This window comes from Ascaphus truei, chromosome 4, assembly GCF_040206685.1.
Source record: "Ascaphus truei isolate aAscTru1 chromosome 4, aAscTru1.hap1, whole genome shotgun sequence".
In the NCBI taxonomy this organism is placed as follows: Eukaryota; Metazoa; Chordata; class Amphibia; order Anura; family Ascaphidae; genus Ascaphus; species Ascaphus truei.
This window is the reverse complement of record NC_134486.1, coordinates 23,281,194-23,304,097: the sequence shown is the minus strand read 5'-3', so window position 1 is coordinate 23,304,097 and position 22,904 is coordinate 23,281,194. Positions and strand designations below refer to the sequence as shown.

Here is a 22,904-nt window from a genome sequence, read left to right as displayed (position 1 = left end):
AGGGTGCTGGGAGGCTGTGTGCAGAGCTGCAGAGTGCTGGGAGGTTATGTTCAGGGCTGCAGGGTGCTGGGGGGTTATGTGTAGAGCTGCAGGGTGCTGGGAGGTTGTGTGCAGAGCTGCAGGGTGCTGGGGGGTTGTGTGCAGAGCTGCAGGGTGCTGGGAGGTTGTGTGCAGAGCTGCAGGGTGCTGGGAGGCTGTGTGCAGAGCTGCAGGGTGCTGGGAGGTTATGTTCAGGGCAGCTGGGTGCCTGGGGGTTGTGTGCAGGGCAGCATGGTGCTGGAAGGCTGTGTGCAGGACAGCAGGGTGCTGGAAGGCTGTGTGCAGGGCAGCAGGGTGCTGGAAGGCTGTGTGCAGGGCAGCAGGGTGCTGGAAGGCTGTGTGCAGGGCAATGGCCACTTCTGAAGCTCCCGCGCCCTGCGGGCCAATAGCAGCCCATGAAATCATCCCATGCAGCTTCCTATTGGCCCATGTGACGCGGGAGCTTTAAAAAGAAGAGAGGGAAACCGGCACCTACTACAGAGTTAAGTATCTGGAAGCAGGGGGTCCTCAGAGCTGAGATTAATGGGGTTCAGCTCCAGAGACGCCCTGCTTCAATCCCATGTAACAAACAACAAACCCCAGTGCTGTTAGCCCGGGGACATGCTGGAGCTGATGGTGGAGTCTGTGTGTTAGAAAGATGTCGCTGTGCAGAGGCTGCGGGCGCCATTGTTTGTTTGTGTAAGTTTTGTGCTCATATTGTGCCTCTGAAAATCTGTGCAATGTGCAACACAACCTATTAGGTGAAGATTACTAGAGCAGCAAAGGGGTTAATAAAGAGATCTATAGCATAACCAGGTGTTCTACACGGCACCCATGTACGGGGCCGCAGGTCCTCCCCCCAGTGTCAGCGGCCCCCATCTCTCACATCCCCATCCCTCGCCCCCACCCCTCTCTCCCCACCACCTCTAGCCTCACACCCCTCTCTCCCTCTCAATCCCCCCTCCTAAAACACAATAACGCCACATAGCACAATAACACACACACACTAACCCCGTGCCTTGGGGGGAGGCCTCCGGTGCTGCACCAATCCGTAAATGGAGTCCAACTTCCGGTGCGCGCGCCGGGCTGACACCGGAGGTCAGGCCCGCTGCATGGAAGGAGAGGGAGAGCGACCCACTGCAGGTGGGGGGAGAGCGACCCACTGCAGGTGGGGGGAGAGCGACCCACTGCAGTGGCCCCCTCAGTGGCCCCGCAGGCTCTCCCCCCGTGTCAGTGGCCCCCGCAGGCTCTCCCCCCGTGTCAGTGGCCCCCGCAGGCTCTCTCCCCGTGTCAGTGGCCCCCGCAGGCTCTCCCCCCTATGTCAGTGGCCCCTGCAGGCTCTCCCCCCGTGACAGTGGCCCCCACAGGCTCTCTCCCCCGTGTCAGTGGCCCCCGCAGGCTCTCCCGCCCATGTCAGTGGCCCCCGCAGGCTCTCCCCCCATGTCAGTGGCCCCCGCAGGCTCTCCTCCCGTGTCAGTGGCCCCCGCAGGCTCTCCTCCCGTGTCAGTGGCCCCCGCAGGCTCTCCCCCCCGTGTCAGTGGCCCCCGCAGGCTCTCCCCCCTTGTCAGTGGCCCCTGCAGGCTCTCCCCCCTTGTCAGTGGCCCCTGCAGGCTCTCCCCCCTTGTCAGTGGCCCCTGCAGGCTCTCCCCCCTTGTCAGTGGTCCCCGCAGGCTCTCCCCCCCATGTCAGTGGCCCCCGCAGGCTCTCCCCCCGTGTCAGTGGCCCCCGCAGGCTCTCCCCCCATGTCAGTGGCCCCCGCAGGCTCTCCCCCCATGTCAGTGGCCCCCGCAGGCTCTCCCCCCCCGTGTCAGTGGCCCCCGCAGGCTTTCCCCCCGTGTCATTGACCCCCGCAGGTTCTCTCCCCCGTGTCAGTGGCCCCCGCAGGCTCTCCCCTCGTGTCAGTGGCCCCCGCAGGCTCTCCCCCCTTGTCAGTGGCCCCCGCAGCCTCTCCCCCCCATGTCAGTGGCCCCCGCAGGCTCTCCCCCCCATGTCAGTGGCCCCCGCAGGCTCTCCCCCCATGTCAGTGGCCCCGCAGGCTCTCCCCCCGTGTCAGTGGCCCCCGCAGGCTCTCCCCGCCTGCCAGTGGCCCCCGCAGGCTCTCCCCCCATGTCAGTGGCCCCGCAGGCTCTCCCCCCGTGTCAGTGGCCCCCGCAGGCTCTCCCCGCCTGCCAGTGGCCCCCGCAGGCTCTCCCCCCCATGTCAGTGGCCCCCACAGGCTCTCCCCGCCTGCCAGTGGCCCCCGCAGGCTCTCCCCGCCCATGTCAGTGGCCCTCGCAGGCTCTCCCCCCATGTCAGTGGCCCTCGCAGGCTCTCCCCCTTGTGTCAGTGGCCCCCGCAGGCTCTCCTCCCGTGTCAGTGGCCCCCGCAGGCTCTCCCCCCGTGTCAGTGGCCCCCGCAGGCTCTCCCCCCGTGTCAGTGGCCCCTGCAGGCTCTCCCCCCTCGTCAGTGGCCCCTGCAGGCTCTCCCCCGTGTCAGTGGCCCCTGCAGGCTCTCCCCCCTTGTCAGTGGTCCCCGCAGGCTCTCCCCCCCATGACAGTGGCCCCCGCAGGCTCTCCCCCCATGTCAGTGGCCCCCGCAGGCTCTCCCCCCGTGTCAGTGGCCCCCGCAGGCTCTCCCCCCATGTCAGTGGCCCCCGCAGGTTCTCCCCCCATGTCAGTGGCCCCCGCAGGCTCTCCCCCCATGTCAGTGGCCCCCGCAGGCTCTCCTCCCGTGTCAGTGGCCCCCGCAGGCTCTCCCCCCCGTGTCAGTGGCCCCGCAGGCTCTCCCCCCGTGTCAGTGGCCCCTGCAGGCTCTCCCCCTTGTGTCAGTGGCCCCACAGGCTCTCCCCCCTGTGTCAGTGGCCCCGCAGGCTCTCCCCCCGTGTCAGTGGACCCCGCAGGCTCTCCCCCCATGTCAGTGGCCCCGCAGGCTCTCCCCCCGTGTCAGTGGCCCCCGCAGGCTCTCCACGCCTGCCAGTGGCCCCCGCAGCCTCTCCCCCCATGTCAGTGGCCCCCGCAGGCTCTCCCCCCCATGTCAGTGGCCCCGCAGGCTCTCCCCTGTGTCAGTGGCCCCTGCAGGCTCTCCCCCTTGTGTCAGTGGCCCCTGCAGACTCTCCCCCCTGTGTCAGTGGCCCCCGCAGGCTCTCCCCCCAGTGTCAGTGGCCCCCGCAGGCTCTCCCCCCGTGTCAGTGGCCCCCGCAGGCTCTCCCCCGTGTCAGTGGCCCCTGCAGGCTCTCCCCCCGTGTCAGTGGCCCCTGCAGGCTCTCCCCCGTGTCAGTGGCCCCTGCAGGCTCTCCCCCGTGTCAGTGGCCCCTGCAGGCTCTCCCCCGTGTCAGTGGCCCTACCCATGTCCTCTCTCCCCCACCTGAATACTGCGGGCTTTCATCTACACATACGCCTACACATGCTATTAATAGAGACACGATGTAGGTGCACTTATGATGCCAACAAAGAAGTTGAAATCAGCCATTATAAGTGTGACACATAGAAAACATATGTTCTTCTGCTGCTTTAAAACTAGAACATCAAAGTGTAAGCAGCACAATGTTTTCTGTGTTTATTGTACCCTGTATGTATGAGGAGGCACACAGGTTACAGTACGTGATGCACAAAACACAGCTCTGTATTTATTCCATCACAGTGCTCGAAGCAGGTAAAATGAATGTGTCCGGGTCATGTTCCAAAACGTAACTTTTACCTGTGACCCTGAAACCTTACTTTTACCTGTGACCCCAAAACGTTACTTTTACCTGTGACCCCAAAACATTTACCTGTGACCCCGAAACCTAACTTTTACCTGTGATCCTGAAACGTTACTTTTACCTGTTCGAACCATTGTAATAGAATAAATATAGCGCCATCTTTTTAGTATCGAATATCCATGTGCCTCCTTCATCCATACACTGCATGTTATCTACACGGATCCAGGTTCGGAACGCAAGGATCAAAGGATTGAGCACCAGGCGGAACTAGGGACATGCGAGTATGGGTGAGCCACTGTCACCTCTTGGACTGTTCTTTGTGCACGGCATGTGGCTTTTGCCCCTTTCATTTCCACCATAATCCTATTATGTGTGAAAGAGACATGGTTATCTGGTATATATGTTTGTGGACCTCCTACCACACACAGGACCTCTAGATGTAAGGTTTTGGGACAGGCATTCCTTGCCCTGTTATATTCATAGCTATTGACCTCCTCACCTCTACACTGCTGCTGAACATAACGCGGCAGTGATAATGCGCAAGTAGGCAGGACATGGACATTGCTTCTGTCGCCAGGAGGCAATTCCAAGGGGGCATTCCATGGTGGCAATTCCAAGGGGGCATTCCATGGTGGCAATTCCAAGGGGGCATTCCATGGTGGCAATTCCAAGGGGTCATTCCATTGTGGCAATTCCATGGTGGCATTCCTTTGACACCAGGGCGTTATTTTCTCCTAGCACTATGATAGTTAGGAAAGTGGCAACGGGTTAACAGGCGCTGAGCCACAATCATAACGCGACAGCCAACGCAGAGCCCACCAACCGCGAGCGTAAAGGGTTCAAGATTCAATTAACTTTGTTAAAACCACTGTACATAGAACTGGAGCAGCCATACACCATACTGTATACTGGGGTAAAAATGACAAACATGCTTGTTCTTAATAAACCTAATAAAATTGTCCTAATAAAATAGAATTTGGTCAAAAGTGGTACAATGTGTACGCGCAGTTCTATGGTGGTGCCTCTTTGTCCTATTGTAGCGCGCTGTGGAATACGATGCTGAATTGAACAAATGATACAAATAACACGAAGGACTCTAATAATGCATACATGTGTGCTTAAGAATGAATGCACTATTTCAACCATGGACTCCACATAAAAAAAAGCCATCTAAGCACAGAATGGAAAAACTGCTGGCTTTCCATCAGCAGCGTCCACAGAATGTTACATCTGCTTAAGAGCCTATGTTACAACATGTAGGTTTAAAGGAAGGCGGTAAATATTTGCTTTGGCTTTTCATGTGTAGTGATTTATTATTTCTATGGGATACTTCAAATCCACACCTTCTCACTTTTATTTATGAAAACACTGATCGGGTGCAATGAAAGCGCACACAAGGCACCTTCATTCATTTCTCGCAGGGATTTTCCCCTCCCGACTACCAAGCCTGCATACTTACAGGCACCGCGTTTCCATGGCGACCACAACAAGCGACAACACACCGCTCGTGTCCCGCGCTCTCCAACATGTATGCTACAAAAATATTTGGGTTTTTCTGGGTGTGGGAGAAGGGAATGGAAACACGTACGTCATCTATCAACCCTCTGCTAAAGACTTTGACATATTAGAGTGTATAGGGAAGACGACTTTCAGGTAGTAAGTAGTAATCATTTAGTGTAAGCCCATCCATGATCTTACTCATTATTATAACCGTCTGTCACACAAACCTCCCTAAACTGGCCTCTGACATTGACACGAACCTCCAAATCAGTAAGATAACCTTTCAAAGTGAGGAGGGGTAGGATGCTTCATGGAGGAGTCCATGGTGTCTACATGTCCAGTTCTTCTTGGTGTAAGTTACACAGCTACCTCCTCAATGCAGAAGCAGGCCGTTTAATGGTCTATCACAAGGGTGCTCCAGTCCTCGAGCCCATCCCAACAGGACAGGTTTTCAGGATATCCCTGCTTCAGCACAGGTGGCTCAGTCAGTCCCTTCTTCAGCACCGGTGGCTCAATCAGAGGCTCAGTCTTTGACAGACCCTGATTGAGCAACCGGTGCTGAAGCTGGGATATCCTAAAAACCTGGTGTGTTGGGGGTGGGGGGGCTTCAGGACTGGAGTTGAGCACCCCTGGTCTACCACTTATCATGGGAACAAACCTACATAGGGCAGTGTTTTTCAACTTTCCCCTTGGGGAGCCCCCTGCTGAGTAATGTTTTTTTTTGGATACCACATCCATCTATAAGATGTGCGCTTGGTAATTCATGGGTTATACAATGTGGTCTGGCTGTGGGTCCATGAAGAGAGTGGAGATATGAGAGATGTAGGTAGCCTAGATGGCTGTGCAGTCTGGCTTGTTCTAATAGACGAATATCAGGTCACCCTTTCCTGCCGCTGTACACTGCAGCGCTCTCTTTTCAGTGGGGTTGAGATGCTTCTTAAGTTACTTAGTGAGTGTCACAGCAACGGTCAGTATGTGAGCAACTTGTTGCCATAAGGCTACGGGCCCCGCTGCCTGCGAGGTTGGCGGCGCGTGCAGCCGATTTCCCCGGTCTGCAGTGAGCTGCAGGGGCAAAGACAGGGGGGCGTGATGGGGGCACGTCCATGACGTCACCCGGCAGGTTCGCCCTCATTGGCTGAACCGCCGGGGGGCGTGGCCTAGCGCTCCGTCGCTAGAGCTGATCACAATTTTAATGTCAACCTGAAAAACTCATCGCGCAGCGCGGCCCAGCCCCATTGAGGGGCGGCTCTTGCCCTCACAGCGCCCGCCATAGCGAGCGCAGCAGCAGCCACCGGGGACCAAGCCTAAGGCCTGGGACATAGTAAGCCCAAGCTCGCTGAGGCGGGCTGAGCCGCGCTGAGCAGATGCACAAACCCCCTGCATCTGTCATCAGCGCGGCTATAGTTTCCCCCTCCGCATGCGCGCTGATGCGTGCGGAGGCTCTGAAACTTTGCCGAGGCAGGCAAGTTTCAAATTTGCCGCTCGGGGAAGCGATGTGAGCGGTCACGTGACCGCTCACATCCAATGGGAGCGAGGGACTAGCCCTGCCTCCCGCTCCGCCTCCGCCCCGCCCCCAGAGCGCGCTCACTGCCTCACCTGCAAGGACAGGAAAAAGCTCAATTTTCAGCAGGCGAGGCAGAGCAGGAGCGCGCCTCAGCGAGCTTCAAGTAACTATGTCCCAGGCCTAAAGCAGCGATGCTGTGTTGAACCCGAACAAATTCATGTTAGTGGCTCCAAAGAACACAATAACGCACTTACAATACAATACTTCCTTAGCAACTACTGTCAGTGCTTCTGCACCCTTATCTGTTAATAATCAGCAATTAGAAGAATTGGTTCTGAAGAAAATGGTTACAGCTTCAGGGGTTATATGGGGAAGCAGGTTTACAGCTGCTTGGGTTGGCCTGTAGAGATTGTAATTACACTGAAGCAGTAATCCCCATAATTTGAACCATTTCTTGCCAGAGGGACTTGCAACGCACGCAATAGAGAAACAGTTATGCGTTGCAGCCTCCCTGGGAGCAAACAGGTAAACGTGCGACACTCTCTTTAACTGTGGCCTGTGAGGCTCTAGAAAGACTTAATGAATAAGGCTGCAAACCCGCTGCGGCCGGTGGGGCGCGAACCACCAGACCCTTGCCCGAGTGCTCCCTGCCCCCGCTGCCTCCTTCCGACAGGGCTGACTATGTACTGTGACGCATCAGCCAGCCGATGCTGCAAGAATCTTGTGAATTTTGGCGTTGACGCGTCACGTGGTACGTGAGTCAGCCAATGGGGAGGAGGGGAGGGAAGGAGCTAGGTGGGAGGCGCCTTGGGTGGGGAGCAGGGAAGGAGCTGCGTGTTATTAAAGTGTGTGAGTGTGTGTGTGTGTGTGTGTGTGTGTGTGTGTGTGTGTGTGTGTGTGTATGAGTGTGTATGTGTGTGAGTGTGTGTGAGTGTGTATGTGTGTGAGTGTGTATGTGTGTGAGTGTGTATATGTGTGAGTGTGTGTGAGTGTGTATGTGTGTGAGTGTGTATGTGTATATGTATGGGGGGGTGGACGGCAGCACGATCAGAGCCCGCCCTCCTCCCTCCCACTCCCGCCCCCCTCCCTCTCCCGGCTCCCTACAGACCGCATATCGCGGTCAGTGTCTGTCAGCGCCCCGCCTGTCTGCAGTGCGGGCGCGCTGACGGAGGGAGCGGGGCCTTAGCCTAAGGAGGGTACTAGTGCATCACAATGGTGGCACAACGCTGGACTATCTTAATCATCATGAACCTGCCAGGAGAAACCCGGAAAAATCTCTCATGCATGTTCCGGGGTTTTAAAGGTGCAATCCATGCAATATCCTACGTGTGTGGTTTTGTTTTATTTATTTTTTTATAAATAAATCAGTTCTGTGGTATTAGATAATACTTACTACCTTTTTTTTTTCATTTTAAAATTCAACTTATTGCCATTTTTAATGAGTTTTAATATACTGAGCATCCTGTGATTTCTATAGCAGGCTTTAGCCGCCTCCCCAGCAGTGTAAGATTTTTGTAACACTTTCCCGTTTGTGATAATTCGTTGCCAATATTCCCAGCAGTTTGAGCTGCAAACTGTAACAATAGATAATGTTACCTTGGTAATACAAGAATACATTGTAGCTGCTGAGTTACACTGACTGAAGGATAGATTTGAAACTGAAAGGCAGCCATTTAGTGAACCTTGGGAAGCAGGATCTTTGCTGATCGATCGCGGGAGAACTAATTGACCGGCAGTTTAGGTCATTAGTTTTCAATAAAGGTAAATCAAAGACGGCATATATTAAAACAAAAAGAAAAAAACGATTTTTTTTTTTTTTCTTTAAGCTGCTTGGATTTCCTCTTTAAAAAGTAAACCAGTTCTGGAGGGATCGCTACTTTAAATCACATTTGTTCCCGGCGCTGAAATGAATCTTGCTCTATCCTCCTGTTCAGAGATGTACAAAAAAGTGATGTTTTATAAATTCATCGTTTTGTAAACTCCCCCCCGCCCCCCACCTTCCCTCCTCCCGCCTCGTTTCATGCATTATTTTGCACATTTCACTCGCATTATTTAAGGCAAACATCTGTGTTACTGGAAAAAAGAAAATACGATTTCCCCCCCCCCCTTTCTACTAATAATGCTGATGATGCAAAAAGCCGCCCGAAGCATTGACAATGTTCTTTGTAAATATATTTGTGCAGACTTATTATTAAGACGCTAACAGTGCTTGCCTGGGGCAAGACTTACTCACTGTGAACCAGGAAGCAGAAATCTTTCCAGATCAGCAGCAGGGTGAGCTTAGTGAAGCCTTCAGCGTCGTATTCCACGACGCCCCTGCAGGAGCAGAACAAACACAGCAAGTTAGGCAGATATACAGGTGCAGACACCAGTATCCGATCACTTGCCTGGGCAAATGCCTCAACTTTTCTGTGAGATTCCTAATGGCCCATTGGATTAACACAGCGGGGGTCCCTGCTGTCCCATTCAGTTTGAATGGGACTGCAGGGATTTCCCCCTCCCCCCCCCCAATCCCACCCTGTGTTAATCTGATAAATCATTAGTCTGGCTGCAGAAATCTCACAGAAATGTTGCAGTTTATTGGGAGATTGCCCCAGATTTTCCAAGGCAAGTGATCAGATACTGGTGGCAATATCTGTAGCACCAGCACAGCACAAAAGATCTCACAATAAATACAATTACAAGGCGTTGGAATGAAAGCCCCAAGCAGCACTTGTTTGTACGTTTTCTTTCTATATTATTTAACTTCCGCTTCAGAAGATGTAGCAGCATTTTCACCGGTCACACTGATGTGGTACACTAGCCATCTTGAAACAATAGCTTTTGCAATATCTCTAACAAGTGTGTCTCCTCGTGTAGGACCGTTTCAGTACCCGACTAGGAGATTCCCTGCTTCAGCGTAAGCCGCCCCACTAATTGGAAGGGTGAAGAAAGTGTCCTCCTGCTTTAGAACAATGAACTGTAATCCCATGAGGAATAATAAAATAACAACTGGGAACGGAATCAGTGAGGCTACGTTCAGATCTCTGGGCCGTGTGTGACCACCAAAGTGTAACGCCGTAAGAGCTTGGCTAATGCAACGCAATTATTTGTCACCTTTTTACAGTACATGTACAGCAAGTGTGGCACTAGTAGTCACCAAGTACACAGCACAATTAGGGGGAGAAATTAGACACTTGCTGCCATCTTTATAAAAATCGGGGGACTTGGAAATCGCTGTGCAGTTGGGATGCTGAACAACTCTCAGCAACAACATGGGACAGATAATATGAGAATCTAGTCAATATTACAAGCTTTATATGACTACATGTATGTTCTAACACATGTAGTGTACCTCCATACCTCCAGTATGTCACACCCCTGTATGGTATATGAATGCACCTCTAATTAGGTCATGTTCTGGACCCATCTATTGGACAACAAACAAGCCGTTTTTCTCAGCTCTGCCGTCTGTATATGGAGTGGGAACTTCAGCACACAACTCCAAGAAGATCTGTCTCTAGTAATCTGCTGCTTCTTGCCAATGCAATAATAAATAAATAGACCCATGCAAATGATACAAAATATCCCCAGCGCTTGTTTACAAGATATATCCTCTTAAACTTTATTCTTCAGTTTTTACAAACCAAACTCTTACACACAGTGGATAATGTGCCATTAAGCCCTTTCACTGTAAGAGGGACCGGCAACACACTGCAAAGCACAACAAACGTGTTCAGGAGCCATCTGGCAGTCAAGGTTAAGTAATTCCTCTTGTGCAGAAGAGAGCTATAATTTTCAGTAAAGTGGCCAAGTTCTTTAGACACTATTTTAAAACGATCCTTTATGCGATGAGGTTATTCTTTAAAACACATTTCCAACTGTTAAAAAAAAAACAACAACATAACTTTAAGATCAGTGACAAACTGTTCTTTTTTTGTGTGTGCTTTTGTGTCCAAGGATAATGCTCGACACAAGGCTGAGAAGCAGCTAGAAAGAAGGCATTCAATACAAGCGAAATATCCACTCACGTTCCGAAGTGGCTGAGGAAGGCCGCGATGTACTCCCGTCTCTTGTGGTATCCCTGGATCACGTACTGCACCTGAAACGTACCAAACCAGGAGATGAGACTCAAAGCTGCAGCGTTTGTTAGAGATAACTTCATCAGGCTGAAAGCAAATACAATGAGATATACAAGGGGTGGCACACTACAGTCCTCAAGGGCTACCACCAGGCCCGGTATTAGGGGTAACCCTGCTTCAGCCCAGGTGGCTCAGTCGATATACTATTTCGATTTAATTCTGTCCGGAGAATACCAAGACATTAGCAACTTGCACAGGCTCTATGTGACATCCCTGAATGGCAGTATGTCAAAGGTTCTACAGTATACATTAGGTTTGCTTTTACCTTGCGGAAATCTTCATGACCAAAAGATTGGGAAGTGGATACCAATTCATAGAAAATAAATGCCCTGCCGGCCCCCTTGCCACAAATAGGTTATATTCACTGTACATACAGAACGTTACAAAATAACAATATACTGCGGTAAAAGAAAATTAATATAAAAAACTAACTCCCTGCACCTTCAGTCTAATCAAATGAAGCTGTTATTCTGTGACATACAAGAGAATATGCCTTCTATTCAGTACAGCAAGAAGCGGGTAACACACATTTATAGGGGACCCGTGACAGGTTAGATTACCTGTCTAGTTATCAAACATATGTATAGCTGCTAATTAGCCTGACCTCAGCTGGCTCATTAGATGGCTTTAAAAGCCTAGCTCTCCCCTCAGTCTGGGTTCTAGGTGAACCAGGAGCGCACACATCCTGGGGCTCTGAGGAGGAGGAGAGGAGGAAACTCTGGAACCAGGTCTGTTTGCAAAGACGGTTTTGACTACACTCTCTGTAAGACCGCTGGACTTTCAAAACCCCTTTACCTGCAAGACTATATACCCTACGGAGGGCACTTGCTGGAAAGTGGCACAGCCTTATTTGGTGATTAAACGATGCTGAAAGTGAGCTCTTTTTATGTTTCATGTTCTGAGGCTGAATAAAGGCCAACCCTCAGACAGCCCACGTGTGGCTGTATTCTCACTGCAACATATGGTTTTAAAAGCCCCAGCACAAAATGGGCCATACGGAAAAACAATGAAAATGAAACAATTAAAGGAGTTTTTGCACCAGTAGGCCGAACAAAACTAACCACTAATACGTGAGCTGGCTAAGCAAACAGCTTGCAGAAGCAAGACCAGCACTAGAACCAGCAGCAGGCAGCACAGGATGAAATGCTGGCCCAATAGCTGTCCCGGTCCCCTCGGTCTGCCACACCAGAACACCAGAATGTCCGGATAGACCACCGGTTCTCTTCGGAAAATGAAGCCGGCAGGGGACCCAGAGACTTTCCTGTTAACCTTTGAAAGGGTCGCTGCTGTCCATGGCACGCCGGTGGATTGCTATGCACCCACACTGGCCCCGGTCCTCATAGGAGAAGCCCAGGCCGGATATCAGGACCTTCCTGCTGACCCGGCTGTTGACTATAAGCTGGTAAAATCAGCCATTCTGGATCACTAACGTCTGACCCCAGAGGCCTACCGGCAGTGATTCTTGAAATTCAACCCCAAAGTGAGACCCTAGGTGATAGCTCCCCACTTGTTGGACTTGCGTACCCGGTGGATTCAACCAGAGCAATGCACCAAGGAGCAGATCGTCGAACAAGTAGTTCTGGAGCAACTGCTCATGGAGCTTATGCTATAGTGTACATAGATAACATTGTCATTTACAGTAAACACTGGCAGGCCCATTTAAACAGGCTAAAAGCAGTCCTCAGGTCTTTGAGAGAGGCAGGGCTCACTGCAAATTCTCCAAAATGCGCCTTGGGAATGGACAAAACTAAGAACCTCGGCTATGTCGTTGGGGGTGGGAAAGTAAGGCCACTAAATAATAAGGTATCTGCCCTGAATGAAGTCCCAACAAAGCAGACAAAGACACAGGTACACTCTCATTTGGGGTTAACAGGTTATTACCGTCTCTTCATCCCAAATTATTCCACAATTACAGCTCCCCTGACAGACTTTACTAGGAAGAGAGCCCCCTGCCCAAGTAGTATGATTTAGGGAGTGCCAGAGAGTTTTTGAGGAGTTGAAGGTGTGTCTACCGGAGGTTCTCGCCCTTAGAAGCCCTGATACACCCTTTATACTACAGAACGATGCCTCCGATATAGAAGTAGGGGCCGATCGGTCCCAACAGTTTGAGGGCATAGAGCACCCTATCCTTTTTCTAAGCAGAAAGGTGAAATACGCGGTTATCAAAAAAGAATGCCTGGCAGTAAAATAGGCAATTGAGGCGTTAAGACATTACCAATCGGGGGTACATTTCACCCCAATCACAGATCACGCTCCTTTAGTTTGGTTAGAATCAATTAAATATTTGAACTCTACGTTAACCAGATGGTATTTGGCACTCCAACCTTTCTCATTTTAGATCCAACATAAGCCCGGCAAGGAAAATGTCAATGTTGACAATGTCTCGAGAAGGAGTGCAGGGTCAGGCTCCAGCCATGTGTGTCCCCAGTCACACACAACCAGGGGAGGAATGTGAGAGGATAGATTCCCTGTCTAGTCATCAAACATATGTATAGCTGCTGAGCCCAGCAGTGACCGGGTTAAATCCCAGCCTGCGAGCAGGCCGTCTTAATAAGCCTAATCTCAGCTGGCTCATTAGAGGGCTTTAAAAGCCAAGCTCTCTCCTCAGTCTGGGTTCTATGTGAACCAGGAGCGCACACATCCTGGGGCTCAGAGGAGGAGAGGAGGAAACCCTGGATCCAGGTCTGTTTCCGTAGATGGTTTTTACTACACTCTGAGACCGCTGGACTTTCAAAAAACCCTTTTCCTACAAGACTATATACCCTATGGAGGGCACAGGCAGCCACTTATTTTCACTATAGCTTATTAGTTTAAGTGACTTAGTTAGAACACATTATTTTTAGGTATTGTATTTTTGGAATAGCGCAGCACACACTTTTTCACTATGGGGGGCACAGCCCTAGTGGGACTAAAGACTGGGCCTTGTTGGCAAATGGCACCGCCCTGTTCGAGACATTTTGTTTGGTGATTTTACTATGCTGAAAATAAGCTCTATGTTTCATGCTTTGAGGCTGAATAAAAGCGTTGTGTCACTGCCACAGGGACCCTTTTAGAACCTGCACTAATGGCAGTGCCATGTATAGTAGATTTAATATTCCGGAGGGGAAAAAAAACAGATTTAAATGAAAATAGACAAGTACAGGCATACCCCAGTTTACGGACACTCACTTTAAGTACACTCGCGAGTAAGGACATATTGGCCAATAGGCAAACGGCAGCTCACGCTTGCGCCTGTCAGCACGTCCTGAACAGCAATACTGGCTCCCTACCTGTACCGAAGCTGTGCGCAAGCGGGGAGACTATAGAGCCTGTTACACAAGTGTTATTTACATCACTTATGCACTTATGATGATTGCAGTACAGTACATGCATCGATAAGTGGAAAAAAGGTCGTGCTTCACTTTAAGTACATTTTCATTTTACATACATGCTCCGGTCCCATTGCGTACGTTAATGTGGTGTATGCCTGTATTTTTTTAATATACAGTACTTAATTGTTTTAGCTTTGAATGTCACCATAGTAGCAAAATGCTTTGAAGGGTTTTATGATCTTTACCCAACCAATTCTGTCATGATTTCTAAACTGTTGCTTGTACAGGTACTGTATATTGTTGATAAAGACTTTCTATCCCCTTTTTGTTTAAAAATGTATGCAGCCATTATTGTCCAAATAGATAATGGGGGAAGAACAAGAATTGCCAGATACTATTAGAATAAAGGAGAGCTGAAGAAAATAGAATGAATGCGATTCAAGGATGAGAGTGTAATTGTGCTGCTCTATGATATCGACAACTCAGCTAGTATCTTATTCAAAGCATTTCCCAAGTACGTTTGGCAGAAAACATTATAAACAAGCTGTGCATGGTACTTAAGAACTTTCCCTGATGAAGGTCGGACTATGGACCGAAACGTCAGTATTAGGTTTTAAATCTTGTTATAAGAACTAGAATTTTGGAGTGGCCAGCTTGTAGATATGTTTCTTTTTTTTTTTTTTCCCAAACGTTTTTATTAGGCATAATTAGGTTTACCTACATTACATTACATATCTGGCCTAATACAATAGTATTTTCCCTGTTCAAATAGTAGAAGGGTCGGGGTATCACCCCTGAGGGGATGACCCTAGGACCACATCATGGTCTGGAGGCCTGGAAAGGGAGAAAAAGAGTGTGGAGGGATAGAGGGGGGGGGAGGAAGGTAGTTGTCCCTCCCTCCCCTCGACCGGCAGGACTCTCCCATCCATATCCCAAGGCTCTTCTGCGTTCGCGTTGCTTAGTGAAATATATTTTGGTTTGGGTTAGTGGGTTAGCCAGGGCTCCCAAGTTTTATAGAAACTTTCCGTCGAACGCTTAAGGAAGGCCGTGAGTTTTTCCATTGTCATGACCTCATTGAGTCTTTTCTTTACATTTTGTTTTGTGGGGGGCGTTACCTTCTTCCATGGGGACGCAACTGAGCATCTCGCTGCTGTGAGAATAAAGGAGATTAATTTCCATATTGGGTGATCAATTTCCTCTATTGGTCTGCCCACTAGGAAGGTCAGCGCGTCAATGGGAATTCTGAGGTCTGTGACCTCTTTTATTAAATCTTGTATTATGAGCCAACGTTTCTGAATCTCTGGAAATAGCCACAAATCTTTGCCCACAGCCTCCCCAGCATAAGTCTGAGGCCAGAGGGTATATTTGTTTCGTTTTCCTATACAGTGCAGTGCGTTTATCCTCAGAAAGGAGAGAAAATGTTCTCCTTAAACCCCCAAATAGTGTTGCTCCAGAAAAAAAGGGCAGAGGGGAGATCTGCAGCTCGCCATTTTTGAGACTTTTCTCTCGTAGGTCAACAAGGATTTATACCAGGGCAGGCCAACTCTAGTCCTCAAGGGCCATCAACAGGTCAGGTTTTGAGGATATCCCTGCTTCAGCACAGGTGGCTCAATCAGTGGCTGAGCCACCTGTGCTGAAGCAGTGATATCCTGAAAAGGGCCACCAAAAGGGCAGGTTGACAACTGGAGTTGGCCAGAGCTGATTTAGATGATCACACGTTATATGACTAAATATAGTGCTACCTATGGAGCCAATTATCTTACAGTGGTGAAATAACAGACAATGCAAGGTTTAGTCTACAAAGGTAAGCGCAACGTGTCCATTTGTCCCATCGGCGGGCACAGATTTCCTATCATAGGATAACCCACCAGCACACAGCCGTCAATGTGCCAGGACCCACATGGCTCCATTAAAATAGAGAAGGGCGTTGATTCTGGGAATGAATGAAATGCTTTCTCCCGAGTGAAACTCATTCCAAATAAATGAGACAAAGGCTGCGCGCGTCTCCAGCTTCAGTTAAGCAGGTGGATAGCAGCCATGCAACGGTGTGCACAGGTAGCATCAAACCATGGTAGCAAATGAACAACTGCTACATGAGTAAGAGCAGCACAGAGCAGCATTTCAGTTCTATACTGTATGTCACATTCTTGCCTTTCTTGGCCAATGTCTGTTTCAGGTTTTCCCTTAATACCCTGCTAACCACTCAGCCATAGAAGCCATGCACACATAGACATCAAAAAATCCACACACCCCCCCCCCCCCCGCACCCCTGGACTTGGCTGTAAAATGAGAAAGGAAAGACAATGTCATGTATTTGTGCTGGCTGCACAGAGACTGGATTTCCATGGCTGCACCAAGTTATGTTACAGAATGTAATATCTGTACACAGCTCACTGCTCACATCTCGGATAAAGGAAAAACCTCACGATATCGGTAAAACCCGTGTTACTATTTCCTATTTACATTGAAACTCTCATTCGTATACTGCAGGAGTGGCCAACTCCAGTCCTCAAGTGACACAAACCGATTGAGCCACCTGTGCTGAAGCAGGGATATCCTTAAAACCTGACCTGCTGGTAGTCCTTGGTGGCTGGAGCTGGCCACCATGAGTACAGAGCTTTACAGCAATCATATACAGACAGTATGAAGGTGCAACACTTTTGTGAAAGATTGAGCGACACGGGGAAGCAAGGCACTTTAAACGAATATTCAGCACCCGTCTACAATGAATCAAAACTATTATTGCGTATGGAGGAGATGGCAGAGAGTTTTCTCTGTTCTCAAGCACCTACAGATAACAAAGAGATCTGTGGGATGTTACATATTGTGCTGCACGCTCACAGATGCAAATAGTCGTCGACAAAAGGAAGCAAGCAAAAAGCAAAGATGTTGGGTGCAATGTTATTTCACAGGGAAGTAATACTCAAGGCCGGTCCATACTGCCGCAGACCGCGTGGGGCGCGATCACATTGTCTAAAGGCATAGACTGTGCGGACGCAAGCAGGTCGCGTGAGCAGTTCGCCCAATGAGGGCGAACCAGCTCCGTGATGCCCCTAGGCACGCCCCCACGGCGAGTCTACCAAGGAGAGGAAACACACACACCACGCGGGTGACGTCACAGCCTTCGCACGCCTCCGCGCGGGCGAAAGCTGTATGGTCTTACCCTTAGGCCTCGGATATTGTAGGCGCATGGTGCCACGCGCGCCTGTAGGTTGAACGATCCGTGGCCTGTAGGATTTCTCTGACGTGCGCGATGGCGAGGCAGGGCCGTGACATCACGTGAGCGGTTGGCGCTCATTCACTAAACCGCGTACGTGACCCGGCAGTTGCGCAACCAAATCAAAATCTTTTGTCGTCTGAAAAATCTGCCGCTCCGTCGTGCGCACTATGGCCAGCCCCATAGATCCCCTCTATTTTGTTTGCGTCGCGTGGAGTATGAATGCAGCCTTTGGACTAATGTGAACTAAAGGCAGTAGTATGTTCAGTAGGTTAATACTCAGTGATACTCAGCAGACAATTCGGGATTCCATAGGGTGTTTTGAGGCGTGTCCAAGGGGTTCACCCAAAAATATGTAATGGCGGGTCCCAGACTGTATAGGAGGTCTCTGAGTCCGTGTGAGGACTGCGCACTAAGTAAGGCCCAAAATTGCACCTTGGCGTGGGTGGTATAGCTGTCAATTACACCAGGAGCTTCCAAAGTTGCTACCAACAATGCAAAAAAAACTGATTTAAAGGAAAATAATTAAACAAGTATTTTACAATATCCTTTTTTTTTAATTTTTTAATGTCACCGTAGTAGCAATATGCTTTGAAGGGTTTTATGATCTTTATCGAATCTCCTCTCATGTTTCTAAACTGTCGCTTGTACATGTATATTGTTGATAAAGACTTTCTATCCCTTTTTTGTTTTGTTTAAACATTTACGCAGCCATTATTGTCCAAAGGTGTTCCATTAAAGTAAAAAATAAAATAAAAACCAGAAGACTAGAGAACAAGAAACCTGTATATAACAATGTGATGGTTAAATCACACTTAATTGTATTCTTATACTTATCCAGACCCCTTAACACAAGGGTGCGCTAAATTTCCCCCTGCACCCCCCACCCCCCCTGGCTCGGGCATCAAATGACGCCGCGGGGGTAGTGTGACATCACATTGTCATGGCAACGCAATGTCACGTGACCCCAGCAACGCCACCCCACCGCCGGGTTCCCATGGCAACGCAATGTCACCCAACACCAAGGTAAGGAAATGTACAGAGGCCTAAAGCGGTCCCCCGGCATGCCTTCGGGGAAGCGCGGGGCCTCTGTAACTGCCGCGCCCCCCCTCCCTTCCACAACATCTCGCGCCCTTCCTGGGGGGCGCGCCCGCCACTTTGCACACCCCTGCTCTAATAGACCTGTTTCATGAGTTTTGGAGGAGAGGGGAGAGAGCACAATATGCGTGTCCTATAAGCATATTACCCAGGTATCTCTGGGGCGCCCATTTGTTGTGCGCATCTGTGTCTCCACGTGTTGTCTAAAGGTGTGTTTGAGGGGGGATATATATATATATATATATATATCTCATTTGGGACTCGTCTCTCTTTCCCCCCCCATGTTTCAGGGTCTGGGTGAATCGAATGTTTAGGATGAATGTGTGAATAGCGGCCATAGTCGGACTTGTATACATTCACACTCATTTCTTAACACAATCTTTGCAGTCGAATATTTGTCGGCGAAGCGATTAAGAAAAATTCAGCAAAATATTTGCGGCCCAAATTATTATACATTTGCCCATCTCTCCTAAAATAGCCCAAAGAGGACGCCATTTTAAAGGTTTCTTAAAGGGGCATTACCGCGTCATTTTGCTGTTTGTTTTGAATAAATGCTCAGCAGTTCCTTACCTTTAAGGCAATGTAATTATCTAAGCTGCCGGTCGATCCGCTCTCCTGCGGTCGATCAGCAAAGATCCTGTTTCCTCAGGCACTCAATATGGCCGCCTATTTCAAAACAGGAAGTGCTGTGCTTTTCTAAATAGCTGCTATAGCAACTAAAGGAAGCCAAGTACATTAAAACTCATTAAAAAGAGCATAAAGAGTGAACAAAAATAGCAGTAAGGTTTATCTAATACTACACAGCTGATTTATTAGAAACAAACAAACATAGGATTTTGACGGCAATGGTCCTTTAATTGCTCGTTATGTTTGGAAAAGCAGGTTCGGTGAAATTAATTTGGGTTTTAGCTTCTGTTTGAACAGAAGAGACAGTGAAATTAACTTTTTTACCCCATGTAAATGTCAGTGCATCTTCCGTTTCAGACGAGCCCACACCGTACACGTACCGATACGAATGCATTGCTGGGCTCCATAGTAGTGAATAGCGGCCGTGTAAGTAGATCGTCCTGCTTCTCAAATGTTGGAAATTATTATTCTCCACACATTAAAAGCAGGGTATTGTGAAAACACTTTTATCATTGTCAATAATAACAGCCATCAACACCCGCACTGCCGCCACTTCTGGTATTGAATGAGTTAATCTGTGGTGTCACACAGCACTGTATGTATTATTATAAGCACCAGGAAGTGGGACTGGGACTGAGGTTTCCTACTGCAGAGAGGATTGCCACGGTTTCTGTCGTAGAACATGAACAGCCCTTACCTTATTGGTAAGCAGCTGGACGACCTGAGGAACGTAATCAATGAGGCATCCTCCACTTGGAAAGGTTGGGATGTGAAGAGCAGAGGACCCTCCGAGAGCACTGGAAATACAAAAATACAGAAGATCTAGGTTGATACATGTCGTCCAGAATGGCTAAGCCAAGTCAGTTTACCACTGGGACTTTATTACATTGTACTTATGCTTGCACATAAGCAGATCTGCAAATCCTCAGTAAATGTTCAGAGGTCATTCCCACAACTGCTTCCAGAAATGAAAGTGATGCAGTATACTGTAATACGGAGTATCAATGTGCACGTTCATTTACAAAATCTAATGTGTCCTATAGAATATCAGAGTTTTACACCAACCGCTTCTAAGCACCAACAGGGGAGAGATACTGCACCGCAGAAACACCTGGTGCTTTTTATGTACATTAGGAAATGGTTCCATTGATCTTGGGATCAATTTGGTGGTTACAGAATCAACACAACAACTTGGGGCTGCTTTAAAATTATATTCATGAGGATCTTCGGGAGAGATCAATGTGTTCAGTGGGGCTGGCCAACTCCAGTCCTGAACGGCCACCACAAGGTCCGGTTATAAGGATATCCCTGCTTCAGCGTGCGTGCGTGTATATATATATATATATATATATATATATATATACAGTGTTCGACAAACCTATACATTTGCTTGCCCCGGGCGAGTGGATTTAACCCCCGGGCGAGTAAATATTGGCCCAAGCAGCACACGTTTGGTACTAGGTGGCGAGTAGATTTTTTGGTGATTTGTCAACCACTGTATATATATATATATATATATATATATATATATATATATATATATATATATATATATATATATATACGCACACTGAAGCAGGGATATCCTGGGTGTGTATATATATATATATATATACACACACACACACACACACACACACACACACACACACACGAAAGGAAGAGTTAATAGCGAATATCTTTTAACAGATAGAATTAATATCTTTTCAGTTAAAAAGCAGAGTGAGACATCCAACTGTTTAAAACAATTGTAACTATAGTTACATAGTCGATACTGAGATGGTGTGATTAATGATTCAATGATATATAGCCCAAATCTTGCAGTTCCAAACTGCTCTGGGATTCTGTCCTAATATTGACGTGAGTGATTCAGAAAACATCTTTAAAGCACTTCTGACTGTTTGCCAAGGAAACATTTCCACAAAAGCATTTCCTCTGGCCTATACTATATTACCCTCTATTTGGTACACTAATATTATTTAATATATAAAATCTGGGCAATCCACTAGCTTATACCCCACATTTATGCCATCTATAACTTCTTGTAATTAGTAAAAGTGAATACATGGTAATTTTCCATAGGAACCTCCTATGGAGCCCAAGAAATGATAAATACAATTTTCAGACATTGTTACAGGCCCCAGAGACACAAAAAGTATTTATTAAAATGCTTAGGACAACAGTAACTTTTAATACAACGCAGATGGGCTATAAACCGTACATTTGTGGAACCGCTGCATGGCCAGGAATGACAGCGAGAACATTCTATGCAGCCTCAGTTCTAGCATTTTTTTTTGTTAGAGTGGACACGTGACCGGCAAGAAGACGCGACTGAGGTGTTTCTAAAATCCTCTGTAGTCACCTGACAAGTGCGGTTCGTTTGGCGGGAGTTTCACTGATTGGAAGTCACGCTGGCTCATTTTCACATTTGTAGTCTCAGCAAGTTCCATTGGTTAAAATCATACATTTTCTAGTAAAATGTCATGTTCTTGTCTCAGTTATGTATGTTTTTTGTCCACCAAATAAATATTCACATATGAAATCAAGTCATCCTGCAAACAGGATGAAGCGCCTATGTGTATCTCACCCTAACACTGCCACGCTTTATTCAGCACCATGCAGATTAGTCAGCCTGCCAGCAGACAGCACAATCCCTCTACAAGCCCTTCTGACTCGCACGCGCTGGTGTGAGAGCCGCCTCGCACGCGCTGGTGTTACAGCCGCCTCGCACGCGCTGGTGTGAGAGCCGCCTCGCACGCGCTGGTGTGAGAGCCGCCTCGCACGAGCCGGTGTGAAAGCCGCCTCGCACGAGCCGGTGTGAAAGCCGCCTCGCACGAGCCGGTGTGAAAGCCGCCTCGCACGAGCTGGTGTGAAAGCTGCCTCGCACGCGTTGGTGTGAAAGCCGCCTCGCACGAGCTGGTGTGAAAGCCGCCTCGCACGAGCCGGTGTGAAAGCCGCCTCGCATGAGCCGGTGTGAGAGCCGCCTCGCACGAGCCGGTGTGAAAGCCGCCTCGCACGAGCTGGTGTGAAAGCTGCCTCGCACGCGTTGGTGTGAAAGCCGCCTCGCACGAGCTGGTGTGAAAGCCACCTCGCACGAGCTGGTGTGAAAGCCGCCTCGCACGCGCTGGTGTGAGAGCTGCCTCGCACGCGCTGGTGTGAAAGCTGCCTCGCACGAGCTTGTGTGAAAGCTGCCTCACACGCGTTGGTGTGAAAGCTGCCTCGCACGCGCTGGTGTGGGAGCTGACTTGCACGCGCTGGTGTGAGAGCTGCCTTGCACGCGCTGTTGTGAAAGCTGACTTGCACGCGCTGGTGTGAAAGCTGAGTCGCACGCGCTGGTGTGAGATTTGACTCGCACACGCTGGTGTGAGAGCTGCCACGTTAACAAATATAGCTAAACGATACAATAATAATACATTTCTGGTCTTCTATACCGCTGACAGTGTATACGCAGCCCTGCACACAGAACTTATTTCTAGAAATATTCGTTTCTGTCCTGTAGAGTTAACTATCTAATTTGCCCAAGGCCTCTCCCAAACCCCACAAAACCTACCGTGAGGAGTCACCAGCAGCATTCCACTCACAGAGGCTCATGGACGTGCTTATACACCAATATTCATACAAAATAATAGGCCTTGGGTTCTGTGCAAAGCGCAGTGGATTAAATAATAATAAAAAATATATATAAATCTTTCCTACTGTTCCAGCTGTTCACTTCTATCCTGCACGTGCAACCCAGGCAAGATACAGCTGTTACATGAGGGACACAGACCCACACTAATATATATACGTGTAAAATTACCGGTTAAATACTGTGCGGTGACGAGGGATC

At 49.1% G+C, this 22,904-nt stretch overlaps 1 protein-coding gene across 1 annotated transcript in view; it reads right to left on the bottom strand.

The window, feature by feature from the left end:
- Window positions 1-22,904, bottom strand: part of BABAM2 (BRISC and BRCA1 A complex member 2) — a 290,627-nt gene that overhangs the window by 40,594 nt on the left and 227,129 nt on the right. Inside the window, exons 8-10 of the mRNA XM_075595407.1 lie at window positions 19,773-19,872; window positions 10,712-10,782; window positions 8,935-9,017 (exon numbers count right to left, since the gene is read on the bottom strand). Coding sequence (XP_075451522.1) covers window positions 8,935-9,017; window positions 10,712-10,782; window positions 19,773-19,872 — 254 coding nt within the window. The remainder of the gene's footprint in view (window positions 1-8,934; window positions 9,018-10,711; window positions 10,783-19,772; window positions 19,873-22,904) is intronic.